Raw genomic sequence first — 13,684 nt, 5'->3', positions numbered from 1 at the left:
TATTCTTCAAGTTGTAACTCTAAGTAAGAGAAACGTGTAACTTGAGAGATACGAAAGAGTGCTTTGTTAAGGCGTATCTACTTCTGCAGATATTTCACCATAAACGAATCGGCAAGATGGGGATTCAATAAATCGATCACGAGACTTTGAGTTACAAACGAAGCTATAGGTACGAAGGTGCAAGATATTTTTTCATTTTTTGGGTTCAAATGATATAAAAATAATCGACTTCTTTACGCACATAGCTTTCGAGATTGTAGTACACTAATTAATTTTCGAGTGCACTTATTGATAGTATTTCCACGTTTTTTCTTGTCGATAGATTTAGGCGAAACCCAATCGCGGAAAATCAATAAATGTTACATCAGCCGAAAACAATACTGAACAGAATCCGTATAATTTTCGATAGCCATATGGGTTTGAATTGTAATAAAAAAAAATTGCCACGTTGCAATAGGCAAATCAGGGGTGAAAAAAATATCTTATCATAGCGATACAATATTTCATTATCTAATGGAAAGAGGAAAATTCAGTGAAAAGGTATTTTTGATTTTCCAAAGATTAAACCTTTACGTTGAAATGACGAAAATGAAGTATAGATCCGACCATTAGCGGGTCAAGATTCCTTACGATTCAAGTTCCATCAAGTGTTCCTCTTATAGTTACGCCAGTGCAGGGTACTAGAAGAGGTAAGATAGCATCATAAACGTCACAGAGGCATAGAAATACAAATCCCATGCAGTGTGGCAGTTTGATTTGCCGGTAGGTGCAGGGTATCTCGCACTGACACGGCGAGTCGGTTTGTTGTCCGGTATGTTTGCCGCCGCGTTTGCTTCACGCTGTTATTCCGTACAGTATCATATTATAAGAGACAGCCGGTAATATCGCATGTCCTAGATAAAGTGCACCTTAGTATAACGCCGTTACGTACCTACCCACGCATACTCGGACAAACCACCGACCGAGCGTGCGTTTCAGCCATGCCGATCGCGCCGCGATACTTTGACTCCTTTTTACCCCCTTCCAGACAACCCGAGTAACTCTAAGTCACCTTCGTTCTCTCTTTCTTCCTCTTTCTCTCTTCGACAATTGGAGGGTATACGTGATACAGTATGAGTGTGCTTCGTACGAAGGTTCACCGAAGTGCAGCCCGTAAGTTTGTTGAGAGATGGGTATAAGTTGTCTCTTGAGGCGATGCGCGAGCGAACCATCTGCGTAACCAGTCAGAGGATGTTCCTTGGTGGATACACCAAGCGTGTTGAAATCCGAACACCGCCAATTGGACATTCTCGAATATTGTCGGCAAAAAGAATGACTAGCGCCAATTAGCAGTAATTAGCTTGCTAGCTTGGCTAATTAGCTTAGTGATTGACGAGTGAGCCTTCACCTGGGTTTAGGATCGTAACGATTCGGGGGAGTCGACGAATTTTGAAAACTGTACGAAATGGCCTGAAATGAGTTCATACGACATCACGACAAGATCAAGTGATTTCAAGTGTCGTTACGATGAATTTCAGTCATTTCACATCATTTTGAATCATTTCAAGTCCTGCTACGTACTTAACTTCAAGTCCATTGAAATGACTGAATAATTATTCCAAACAACATGAAACTTGGGAATAGTGGGCGAAACTATTGGAATTCACTGAATTTGCATTTTTCACTTTTAGACCATTTCTGAAACGGCGAATGCTGAACCCCAAGTTGCAACCCAAGAGCATGCAAGCATATAGTATGTGAAAAGCTTTTTGTAGAGATATTCGAATGAGTTTAATTATTTCCGAATCTATTCGACACTGAACCTTTTGGCGTTCCAACCTCAGCCAAGATAGTTATACAATATTCGGAGGGTTCGAATTCCAACGGCCTAGGTTTACAATACGTACACGTACTCTTTCGCGGGATGGAAATGCGGAGAAGAGAAGAAGCGGGTGACAGCGATAGATCCTGGCCCAGGAAAAGTAAGAGCCTACATTCTTGAGCCGGGGAGGCCTTCATGCACACAAACAGACACAAGAGCATCCCTTTTACCTTTTCTCGCTCCTGCGGCATCTCGGATTCTTTACTGCAACGTGTCTTCGTATCTTACGCATCGTTCATGAGTGTTTCGACGTATGTAGAATATAGAGCTAACCGAATCTGGTCGCGACAACGCGAAATGTACCGAAGACGAAGGAGAGGAAACGTGAAGGCGCGATCCAGTGCTGGAGTTTCGATACGAGATTACAATAAGACAAGATCACGATGAAAAAATTCGAGACGATACCAAGAACGCCCTGAAATTGCGGCAAGAGTCTGAGCAAATTAATCAATGCTGAAAAGGGAACGGTAATAAATAAAATCCGACATTTAATTCTTTTCTAAATTTTATTAATTTACACTTACACATGCATACCTGTGCATGAAAAAATTATTATTATCTCAGAAGTACAAAATCTTTAGAGGGAACTGTATTTTATTTGAACTCTTCTCTCATACATATAAGTGTAAAATTCAAGTTTATAGTATATTGTGTGACAAGGGACGAAAGTTGGCTCGAGTTGGCGTCGTCAACAACTTCTGGCCCAAGACACACACGATAGTTTTTACAACAAGCAAATGTAAAGTGGGACTTAACGTGGTAGTTTTGCGTGATGCAAGTGGTCTATTTCATCTCCCTAGGGACTAAAATGACACAACTGTGGACCGCGCATGCACGAACCTATCTTTAGAATACTGAGATGAAATTGGCTACTTTCGTCCCACTAAATTGCTACGCAAAGCCCCACTTTTCATACACGTGTGATAAGAAGGAAAAAATTCATATCAACGGCTGATGCAATATTTCAAAAATTCGAAATTTATGCAGGGTAAAACCGAGTCCTCCAAGGCCAAGGAATAATCCAACAAGACCAAGGCGAAGATAAGATCAAGATGAGACACGAAAACCGAATTTTTTTCCGAGACTAAGACCGAGACCAAGACAAAGCGTGAAAATTGAAGTTTTTTCGAGACCAAGACAAGACTCTGCAAACTCTTGCCTGGTATCGTCTTGTGTCCAGCGCTTACGCATACCTTCACACTCCGCCGACTGGAGGCCATTTTTCTCAGTCAATTAAAATTTATGTGCTTTCATCCTCGTGCCAGACGCATACCGCCCGCTCGGTTGTGCACGAGATGAGACCGCGTTGTGTACCGTAGCAGCCGCTAAAAGTCTAAGTACTAAAGCCAATAATAAATTCGTAGGATTAAAAAGGACCTTCAATTTGCGATTCTATTAATAACACTAGCCACGTTTTAGGGATACTTATCCAGGCAATTTCATGGAAAACAGGTCGAAATTCTATTTGTTAATTTGCGAGACCCGTATACGTGGTATTGATTTTTCATAAGCACGAAACTGGAACGTAAATCGTAGAGCTAAAACGGTATCTCAGCAAATCGTTTGACGTTGGTTATACCCGTAGCCGAAGTTATCACCGTTGAGAATCTAGTCGCCAAGCGATGTGTGATGGGTACCTAGATATGCACGAGTGCATTACGACTTTTACCGTAATCTATCTATCCGTGTGTTCATTTACTACAAAAATACCATCTCGAGAGACGAAGCGGGTAGCTATTTTGGATTTCAGTACTGGCTATACAGCGATAATTAACCGACTTGCTAATTTCTCTTCCAACCTGCTATTTTTGAGCGTGAATGAAGTCGCGCGCGCCACCGTGGCACACACATTACAGATGCCAAAGTGTGCGATCCCCACCTTTCAGCTTTGAATGTGCGAATTCTTACTGCAACAACGCCGACTTTCCCTCGCTTGCGCTGCCGCTGCTGCTGCCTGCTGCTGAGAAGTGCTAGGTATGCGGTCTGAGTGAAGATTGAGAGTGCAGATATACCTGTACAATACACGCACATATGCATGACGTGCGTTGGACGTATGTATCCGATGTGCGGTACGAAAAGGTTCACGCGCATCGGAGCTTTGGAGGTGTGTGTGTGTGTGTGTATGTAGGTATACGTAGTATGCGGCGATTATATGGCAAGTGAATGCCTCGCGTGCGATTTTCTTTTTTTTCGCACTTACGGACCGAGTCTGCAGGATTGACAACGGTTTCTTCTTACCTAGGTGGTGTAATGTGTATGGTTGATACGGATTCGAATCGACGTGATTACCGGAAACCTTCAATCAATCGTGCAGGAAATAGTTACTTCTTTACGATAAATACTGAAAGATGGCATGTGACGTGCGAGGCAGTGATTAAAACGTTCTTCGCATATGCGTGTCTATGTACCGCCTCTGTTGACCGGAGTCTAATTTCGTCGATCTATCGGAAGTTTATAATTTAAACTTCAAGTTCAAACAGTTTATCCAGTCGACGTCGTCCATTTTCAAACCCTTCGTATTCGTCAAACTCCAAAGTTGGACGTTGTTCCGGGAATTAGCGACAACGTCGAGGATCGAGCTTCTGCAAAATGGCATCGCTCACGTAACCGTCGATTCACGATGATGTCGATAAAACGAACCCACTGCGTATCACAAATTATAAACTCCTTCATAAAACGTTTAGTGATAACACACCGACAAACATGATATATCAATTTAGTATCATTGTTGTCTTCGGAAAAAATGATGATTTGCCACTGATAAAACGAGTACAGTTACCAAAGTATTGCCGAACGCTCAACAGCGGCACTCTGGTGGAAAAACGATTTAAGAACTCTAAGAACAGCTCGTGCAAGTCAGGTTCTCAACATAACTCTGGACTCCGTGCGACACCTGCTTGGCATTTAGTACCTACTTTGTCGTATTTCCAGGGTCAGATTAGCACATGAATCATATGACGTGTATTCCATCTAATAAGCAGTAAATTAGATCCAAGTTTGAACGATGACGTTAACCGCGTATAAACTGTCATTTCAATTGTGCTGCACGGATGAAGTTTGACGTCCTGGCAGTCGAATCACCGCTTAATTCGATTCGTCGTCATGCGTAAGATTTCCAAGCCGACCATTTTTCAGCAGACACACTATCAAAATGTCAGAACAACTTGCAAAACTTGCGAAATTAAACGGCCGTACTGTTCATAAACATGGTTGGAGGACGATACCAACAGCTCGATATCACAATATCAATAAATTCCTGAAGCATGGTAAAATCATCTGCTTCTGTCTCAGTCCTCCTCGACGTCGGCGATCAGAAGGTTGCCCATCCTGAGCATTCTCTCTCGGACCGGGATCTTTCTAGGCAAGCAAGCTGGCGGGCCGCGTTGCCGTCCTCGTGTCTCGGCAGCGGGCCGATGGGCACTTGGGCTCTTGGCTACTTGGCTCTCTGGCTCTCTGGCTCTCTGGCTCCGAGGCTCGATCTCTGCCGAGGACGATCTGGCTTATGCCCGCGGGATGCTGCCCGCAGCGCGTCGCTGAACCATCTCCATGCAGTGTGTGGGTATGGCCGTGTACACGAGGTGCGGCGAGTGGTCCGTCTGTCTGCACTGTGTGGATGTCTGAGGTATAGGTATGCGGTGGGACGGGCTCTTCTTCTTCTTCTTCCTCCTCCTCTTCTCCTTCTCCTTTTCCTTTTCCTTCTTCCTCTTCTTTTCGTCCGCACGCCGCGGCGGCGTTGCCAAGTAAGTAAGTATTATTTTTCAAGACGGAAGACAACTTGCTCGCGTGTATCTCAGCGCCTCCACTCTGCCGTAAGTAACTATACCTGCTGATGCTGCCGCTGCTGCCACAGCAGGCCTAGGACAACCGTACGAGAAAACGAGAAAAACCGAGTATCCCGAATTTCGAAAGACTCGTGCAGTTTGGGGCAAAAAATTTACCACTTCCTCTTCCCGTGTGACGGCAGTCTCGCAGTCACGCGAGAATGGTTTTTTATGTGTAAAATCTCATCGCTCGGTATGTGGTGTTTGATGAGATTAATTTCAGATCTCAGGTTTTACAAAAACTTTTGCTTCGTCATAGAAAACACAGCCACCGAAGGATTAAGGATATCACAATTTCGATATTAACGAAAATAGTTTTTTTCGAAATTTGAACGTCGTTAAGGCTACTTGGTATAAATTGTTTCAACCCAGCCCTTTCGCGTGAGCTATTTTTTGGAGAAAAAGCGCAAAGATCTCGGAGAATAGCAAAATCTCAGAAAAAGACCTTTTGTAAACCGCCCTAATACGTATACATACATACATACCGATATATGATACATACATGTATAATAAGTATATGTATATTTCATTCAATTTACTACAAATTCTAGTGTTAATTAGTTTGCTCATTACCGAGATTAGATGGTACACATCATTGGTGACTACTGTGAGGCTCAGAAATTTTTTATTTATTTTTGTTTGTTTTATTTATTCATTTCTAATCGGATTTTCGGGTCAGTTGGTTTATAATGCAAACGCCATTTATGTTTTCAAGGCTCAATCTGGACTCTTTATGCTCGTTCAATTATTTGGCTTATTTCTCTAATTCACGAGAAAAGGATGAGGTTGAAGTTAGTAACGTTAGCGTAACGATGCATATTTAGAAAAACTTATTTCTTCGAAACTTCAAGTTTGTTTCATATTTACTAAACCGTTATAAAGCAGAACATGCTCATATTTTAAAAAGTCGTTTTCAAACTGCAAAGTCAAAATTTTTTTCGTGATGTTTGGTTACGTTAACTTTACTACCCCGAACCTCGTAAAAGATGACACATCTATGTAACACTACAACCGGGGTTTCAAAGGTTTCATTCGTGTCGTGAGCGTTAGGAGTCTGAATAAATGCTTGCAGACTACTTTCGGTTTTATGTACAAATTTGATTTACAACATTTGTTAAGTTTTCTCGTGTTTGTGGCCTTGAATCGTTATAGTGTTCACGAGAGCGTGGAATATGTAAGTAGGTTGTACAAGGGAAATTGATTTAACGAATTCGAAACAGTAATAAAACTGAAATGGCTAGCTACCAACCGATTCAGCTCAATTTTTCAACTTCTTTGGAATAGATAATCAAATAATAAAGCTCACCGATATTCGAAAATAAACGAAAGGTAAGAAGTCGTGAATTTTTTCATAAATAAATAACCGAAAGGAAGACAGAGCAATGACACCTCAATGATTAAGCTTTCTTCCGATTAATACCCGTCTGTGTAAGTTTCAGCCGCATAAAAATACAATAAAAGTCAAGCCTATTGAAATTAACGTCGAGTTTGACGTACAACATGATCATCAAGATACATGAACCAATTTTACCCTGACTTCGCTGCAGGCTTCAAGCATCCGCGATGCCACGTTAGATCAAAGTCATACCTTGATCATTTCCATTTCTAAAGAATGTACTCTGCGTCCACAATTTCGTGGAATTCGGGACGATCGTCGACTTCCGGAATGTTGAGTCGTTGAATGAATTCAAAAGTGATAATATAATTATCTTTGACGCAAATTAGGGAAATACAAGTCTAATCTTTTTCGATTTTTCAGCTAAGCGAACAAAATATGTTGAACAGAACTGAAACTTACACTTTCTCAAAATAGTTTTACCTCATCGATTATCTGCAATATTAACTAATGACGGTTATATAAAAATAAAGAATTCATCATTTTCCAACAAGATGATTAAGTTTTATACAAATTATTTGAGTCTAAAAATCGGCCAAATGAAAAGTAATGAAAATCAAATCTATTCGTACTCTATAAGCTATTCTCTTGCGGAGTTGACGAGCCTAGAAAAAAAACGAAACCAAATAAATTTTTCACTTTGAAACCTCGATTGCCGATCATAAAACTGAAGTAAAAAAGTATGGAATTGTTTATTTCATCGTAGCTCTCCTCAATTAGTTATTTAACGATTAATAACCTATTATCAGTTTGAGAAAATGCAAACAATCATTATATCACCGATTTGTCTATCGTTAGTTCCTCAACTCTAATTTGTCAGAAAATAATTGCAACATGACTGAACCTGCGCATTTAGCCCCAATTTGTGAAAGTAAACTCGGCCTACGGGTTCCCTGGCATGTAATATCAAAGTGAATACTTACATCCCCTTTCTTGTATAAGACCGTAAATAAAACATGGCGTATACGTGAGAGTATACTGTAAGATCGGTATACGTGAGCAGCGTTTATATACTTTCGGCATCCGTCTAATGATTGTAATTTGAAAAATTGACGAATTATAAAATTAGAAGGGGAGTAGGAGAAGGGACTGTAATTTTTACACACGTATGTGCGAGGATCGGTCGTATCGAAGCCAAATGCGTGTCCGAGGCCGAGCAGAAGAGCAAGAAGGACAGGGCGAGATAGCGGAAGGGGGGGGTGAGCGGCTGGCCGCGCGATTTCGGGATAAAATATGGAAAACGATGGAACAACGGGGCAGTAATCGAAGCGGGCAAGATCGGATGCTTGCCCTGAGGCAAATAATACCTGCAGGTTGGATCGCAGCCAGCGGTAGGTGGGTTATACCTGGCTGATCCAGGGCGCGTAAACGACGGAAGAAGAAGAAAGGAAGAAAGAAGGAAAGAAGGAAGGAAAGAAAGAAAGAAAGGAAGAAAGGAAGAAGACCGGCGCACTCTACTCTCTGCCCCACACACTCGCACAGCGCACTACCACCACCACCCCCGGCAACAGCACGCGATCCATACAAAGTAGCATGAGCGCCGAGAATGAGCAGGCCGATCCGCTCCTGGTGGCGGGGCAGCGGGGATCGAGGATGAAATTAAAGCGGGAAAAAAGTGAAATTGCCGATCAAAACCGAGCGGAGAAGCCCGTCGCCCATACGGGAAGAAGCTAATGCTCGGAATTGGTCGAAAATTGAGTTTCGAATCTCCGCAGCTTCGCTTCTGCATTCCGGATGTATACAGACACGTATATACACACTGCACTGCACATCTCGTACTCCGTATGATCTGCTTAATTATTTCCCGCTATTCCGCTAATCGCAGTATGTCGTTATGCATATACTCGTACGTACGTTGACGATCGATCCTAAGTCGATATTTTAGAACACGATTGCACCTCTTGACCCTTTATTGCTTTGTAGTTTATAATATGTCGACTCGAATTTTGGGTCTCATTTACACTCAACCGATCGATCTCACGTCTCACACAAGCTTGAGATCCTTACATCTCACAATCAGTCACACTCGATAGAACCTCGATTCTGAGGATATGGAGGAAGGAAAACCTCTCGGATTGATTGAGGTCTAAGCTAGAGATGTTACAACTGCGGGTCGAATCGGAACCAATTTTGATTGTCGAAAGAACCTCAAACATGTGTACGGAAAAAACGAATGGAAAAACGCGTAAACATGCTCTCGTTACATAAATATTATGTTTGCCGCAGGTATAGAATGCTTACCATACAGAAAACTTTGTCTCCGAGGAAATTCTCGGAGATTTTCACCTCACAATCAAACAGATCTCCGGGGTTTTCAGGTCTTTTGAAACCCACTGACGTACAAGAGCATTTCGTGTTGCTTCGACCTGCCTCTAATCTTGACTGTCTTGAATTTCTCATTCCGATCGGTGTATTACAGAGTGTCTACAGGAGAACAAGTTATGCGTGTATTTAAATTAAGTTTCGCAAATTTCTTTCTCCCCCTGTAGTTATTATGACTCGTTGAACTGTAAATTCAGAATTCTGTTTTCTTTACGACGATTAAACATGGTTTAAATCCGTTAGTGTAGGTATAAAACGCCAAAAAAATTTAATCTGATGAAATATTTTAGTAGAAAACTTCTGTTCAGAATAACTAAAGTATTCAAAGATATATTAGATCTCATTGTAAATTCCTTTCTGTAATAATATATTTGCAACTTCATTAGCAAATTATTTTTGCTTGTATTATACAATTAACTAACAACGTTAAACTACAAGAGATGAAAAAAGAATCATTAAAAGTTACTACGGTTGATACTGAACACGAATTGTCTGCATAATTTCAACATTTTCACCTGCCGACTACACTTGTGAGGTATTTTATCTAACACGCAGCTAATTGGAACATGAAATCTAAGATGTGTAAGGTCAGAGGCATGAGATCGACTTGCCACGGGATACCCCGTAGACATTACGTAAGTTTAGACTCGAGTTTAGATATATCTAGCTGGATCTTTACTGCGCTCGAAGAGCTGGAGGTAATACTGATTGAGCAGGTGGTCCCATTAGACCGGGGTGGCTGCAGGATCGAGACCGTCAAGTAGAGCGGACAGCGATGAAAGTACTGAAGTGCGTTCTCCAGGAATCGCGCAGTCGATTCAGTTAGCAGCCAGTCTGATTATGACCGTTAAGAAATCACCGACGACAACTTTTATCGTGTTGTGAAGAAAAATTTCGCTTCCGAAATACTTGCTGAATTGTAATTTGCCTTATTATAAATAAAATCATGTAGAATTTGGAAATTCGGGTACAATTGAAGTCAAAATTGATCTTAGTAACAACATGTCTTCGTCTACTTGTAGGAGTTATTTGAATTCTAACTGTTGAAATTTGTAGAAATGCACTTGAGGACCTCGAAATAAATTCACAACACAAACGACGTCGAGTTAACAAATTTTCCTCTCTTTTAAGAATGAATTCAAATTTAAATAATTTGACCTGAAAGTGAAATTCAAACGAACAATGACTATTCATTGTCAATATATTGGTGATGCAGTGTATAAATATGATGTTTGAGTTGACGGTAAAATTCAGGAACAAGATCTCACTGTTAGTAGCGGTTTTACCGAAAAGAAAATTCGATACGCTCGCATACCAAACGAAGAAAGAAAAAAAAAGAAACTTCCGTTGGACAATTATTGATTTAGGAAAGAAAAAAAAGTGTCTCTGAACATAAATTGATGACCATTTCAAGGGTTTCTAATCCACTCGGTCAGCCTATCCTCGGAACGAAACCTCCATAGGAATCGATACCCGAGTGGCTATAGCAATTGACGGTGTACCTATTAGGGAGAAAGAGAGGAGCCTAGGTAGTATAGAAGAAAAAGTTAATGGTATATAATCGATTATGGCTCTTACCTTGTTCGCCGCGCGTAGTTCTCAGGTATAGTACGATCGGGCATATGACTAAGAAAAGTATCTTGTCCGCCATTTTAACGGTGGCCATGATCATAATTGCCCCGTCAACAAAATCTTGGGGTATCGAAGGGGGCGGAGGGCGAGGGCGAGAGCGTCACTGCAGGTTCTCCATGCTTATGTCATCGAGTAGTCCTCGTCGTATGATCTCCTCCAAGATGGCCAACGGGGAGCGAGTGGTAACAAGAAGGACGCGAGGAAGAGTCTCGACTTTGTCCAAGAGATGAGATTAAAAAAAAAAATAATAAAAAAAAATATTCCCTGTCCCATCTACCAACCGTCCCGAAGTATGGGCGAATCAAGGCTCGCTCGTCGACCGCCCAACTTTTAGCTTCGAGGGATTCCAGGTTGCGGATTGGATCGCATTACAACCGGGTAACACACGCCGACGGGGCTTCGTCGAGCAGCCAGCAGCTTCGTTTCTTCTCTCTCTCTCTCTCTCTCTCTATCTCTCTCCCTCTCTCTTTCAATTCTGCTATACGGCCGATTCTATTTCGTCCCCATTTATTGCTGGTACTTTTTACCCCTCCAAAGCCCAGCCAGCCAGGCTCAGGATCCCCTTGAAGTCGCTAGTAGTCGATCCTTGAGAGATATACAGACCAGTCTCTGCTCAAACTGATCTTATTCTTGCTCGCGGACTCGAAGAGAGAACGACCTTCTGAAATAAGCAAATTACCGTGTGCGTTAATTAAAATCCTCAGGATTATAGGTATACATACAATATTTATGCGCGTGTGTGATTGTGTGCAAGGGCATAATGAGAAAAATTATTACACGTTATAATATTGTGTACAAGAAATATCTCATACTTTTACTCATAATATATGAGGCATTACACGTTCAACTCTGGCTATCTCCTTGTTCTCGGAATTTTTTCTATCACCTGACTAATCGCGAGAATGAATTGCATTCCCGAAGGAAAATGTCAGTGACCAGTGAAAAAATCGTCCTACTTAATTTCAACGATCAATTTTTTAAGTTTCAGGCTTGAATACTTATTTTTAAAAAACTCTATTTCTTCTAAAGTAAAAAAACAAAAATTGAAGGCAAAAAGCGAGAAAGCATTGTCAGACTAAATAAGACGACAAAACAATTAAAAAAAAAAAAAAAAACAACGTTAAAACTAAGAAAATATAATACCCCATACTTTGCAGACATTTTTTCAAGTATATATATACCATTTCAATGCAGCGATATAATTTTATCTCCGCGTTTCTAAATAGCAACCGGAAAGCTGTTAGTTTCTAATGACGCATACCTATGCCTATATCTATTTATACTGAGGTAATAAATGTGTAGGTACTAGTTAAGTATTATGAGACACGACCTCGATTATCACACCTCTCCATCAACAACGGTACCAGCCTGACTAATTACGTTGCGTCTGCAAATGCGAGCACGCTTTCTTTCCTTCGGTTTTTCTTGTTTTATCCTTTTTGTTGCAATTGGCGAATCAACCGGCGACTCGCGCACCTTTAACCTACGTTAGTTTACTTCAATACTTTCGAAAACGGATTCTTTATTTTAGCGTACGAAAGATTTGACGTGGGCGTGAAACTCGGACATAATTCGTTTCGGGGATTATTATGTTTCAGAAATATAATTGCCAATTATGTTTTTTTGCTTTCACATCCTTAGTATAAATACCATGTGAAGAGACAGTTTCCATGTTTGATTAATTATGAATTTTGTTGAACACGGATAGTTTTGAAAGCCTCCTAAATCCGTATTTCAAAATTTCTGAAATATTGTGAAAATATTTAGAATTCATTGCAAATAAAACGTGTTTAAAATTTAAATAAAAATAAAAATATATGAATTCGAGAAGTTAATTCTTAAAAACACATGATCAATAATTTTGAGTTGTTTTATCCCTTACCGCATACACAGCCATATTTAGCTGTTTGGCTGCTAACGTTTGTAATATTTTTTCAGTATGTTGATGGAGTTTCTTTTTTCAAAATCAACTTTGAATACTTATTGTACATTTGTTCGTGTAACGAAACGTATTTCTTATTGCCGTGTAAGTAAGTGCAAACTGTCAAACTATTTCAGTAAATGTAAAATTTGGATTCCAGCTCTTTCATAATTCATACAATAAGGAGTTAAAACAGGTAAAGGAATATAATCGCCAACCACCGTAAAAGTTGAAAATACTTTCCACATAGGCAAAATGAATATGAACGTATCTTTTCTTTATTATTTAACCGGAAATCGATATCATTGGGTAATCTACATACGATCTCAATTGCAATGTCTGGTTTATCCAAAGCAAAATAAAATGAAAAAAAATCATCTCGAATGCGTGGAATAAATTTCAGATTCATGGACAATGTCCGTTGATCGTGTTTCTTTCTTCATTCAATCCCCCCCCCCCCCCCCCCCCCCCCCACTATATTTTACGTAAAGTCATAAAAAATGAGACATCCCCAATCTCCTCATGTGATGTTGGTGAATTTAAAAGTGAAATTCCAACTGCAGTCTGGTACTGTCAAAAAATGAAAAATTTAACAACCATAAAAAAAAACGTCTGGGTGGCGCAATTGCTACCTGTATAATATACCGCAGGTGAAATCGTGTGTTCAAAAATGCCGAGACTTGTTACAGGCACGAACCTCGATCGCCCCGATGCAGGACAATAGCTTTCCG

General features: G+C 40.5%; 1 protein-coding gene across 1 annotated transcript in view; it reads right to left on the bottom strand.

Annotated features, from left to right (window-relative positions):
- The window catches only part of LOC124412261 (ephrin type-A receptor 4), a 151,521-nt gene that overhangs the window by 84,968 nt on the left and 52,869 nt on the right, over window positions 1–13,684 (bottom strand). Inside the window, exon 2 of the mRNA XM_046891995.1 lies at window positions 10,979–11,693. Within this exon, the coding sequence (XP_046747951.1) occupies window positions 10,979–11,072 (94 nt within the window). The 5' untranslated portion in view covers window positions 11,073–11,693. The remainder of the gene's footprint in view (window positions 1–10,978; window positions 11,694–13,684) is intronic.

The sequence above is a fragment of the Diprion similis genome, chromosome 11, assembly GCF_021155765.1.
Source record: "Diprion similis isolate iyDipSimi1 chromosome 11, iyDipSimi1.1, whole genome shotgun sequence".
NCBI classification, from domain to species: Eukaryota; Metazoa; Arthropoda; class Insecta; order Hymenoptera; family Diprionidae; genus Diprion; species Diprion similis.
The sequence above is the reverse complement of the archived record's forward strand: the minus strand, read 5'-3'. Positions and strand labels throughout refer to the sequence as shown.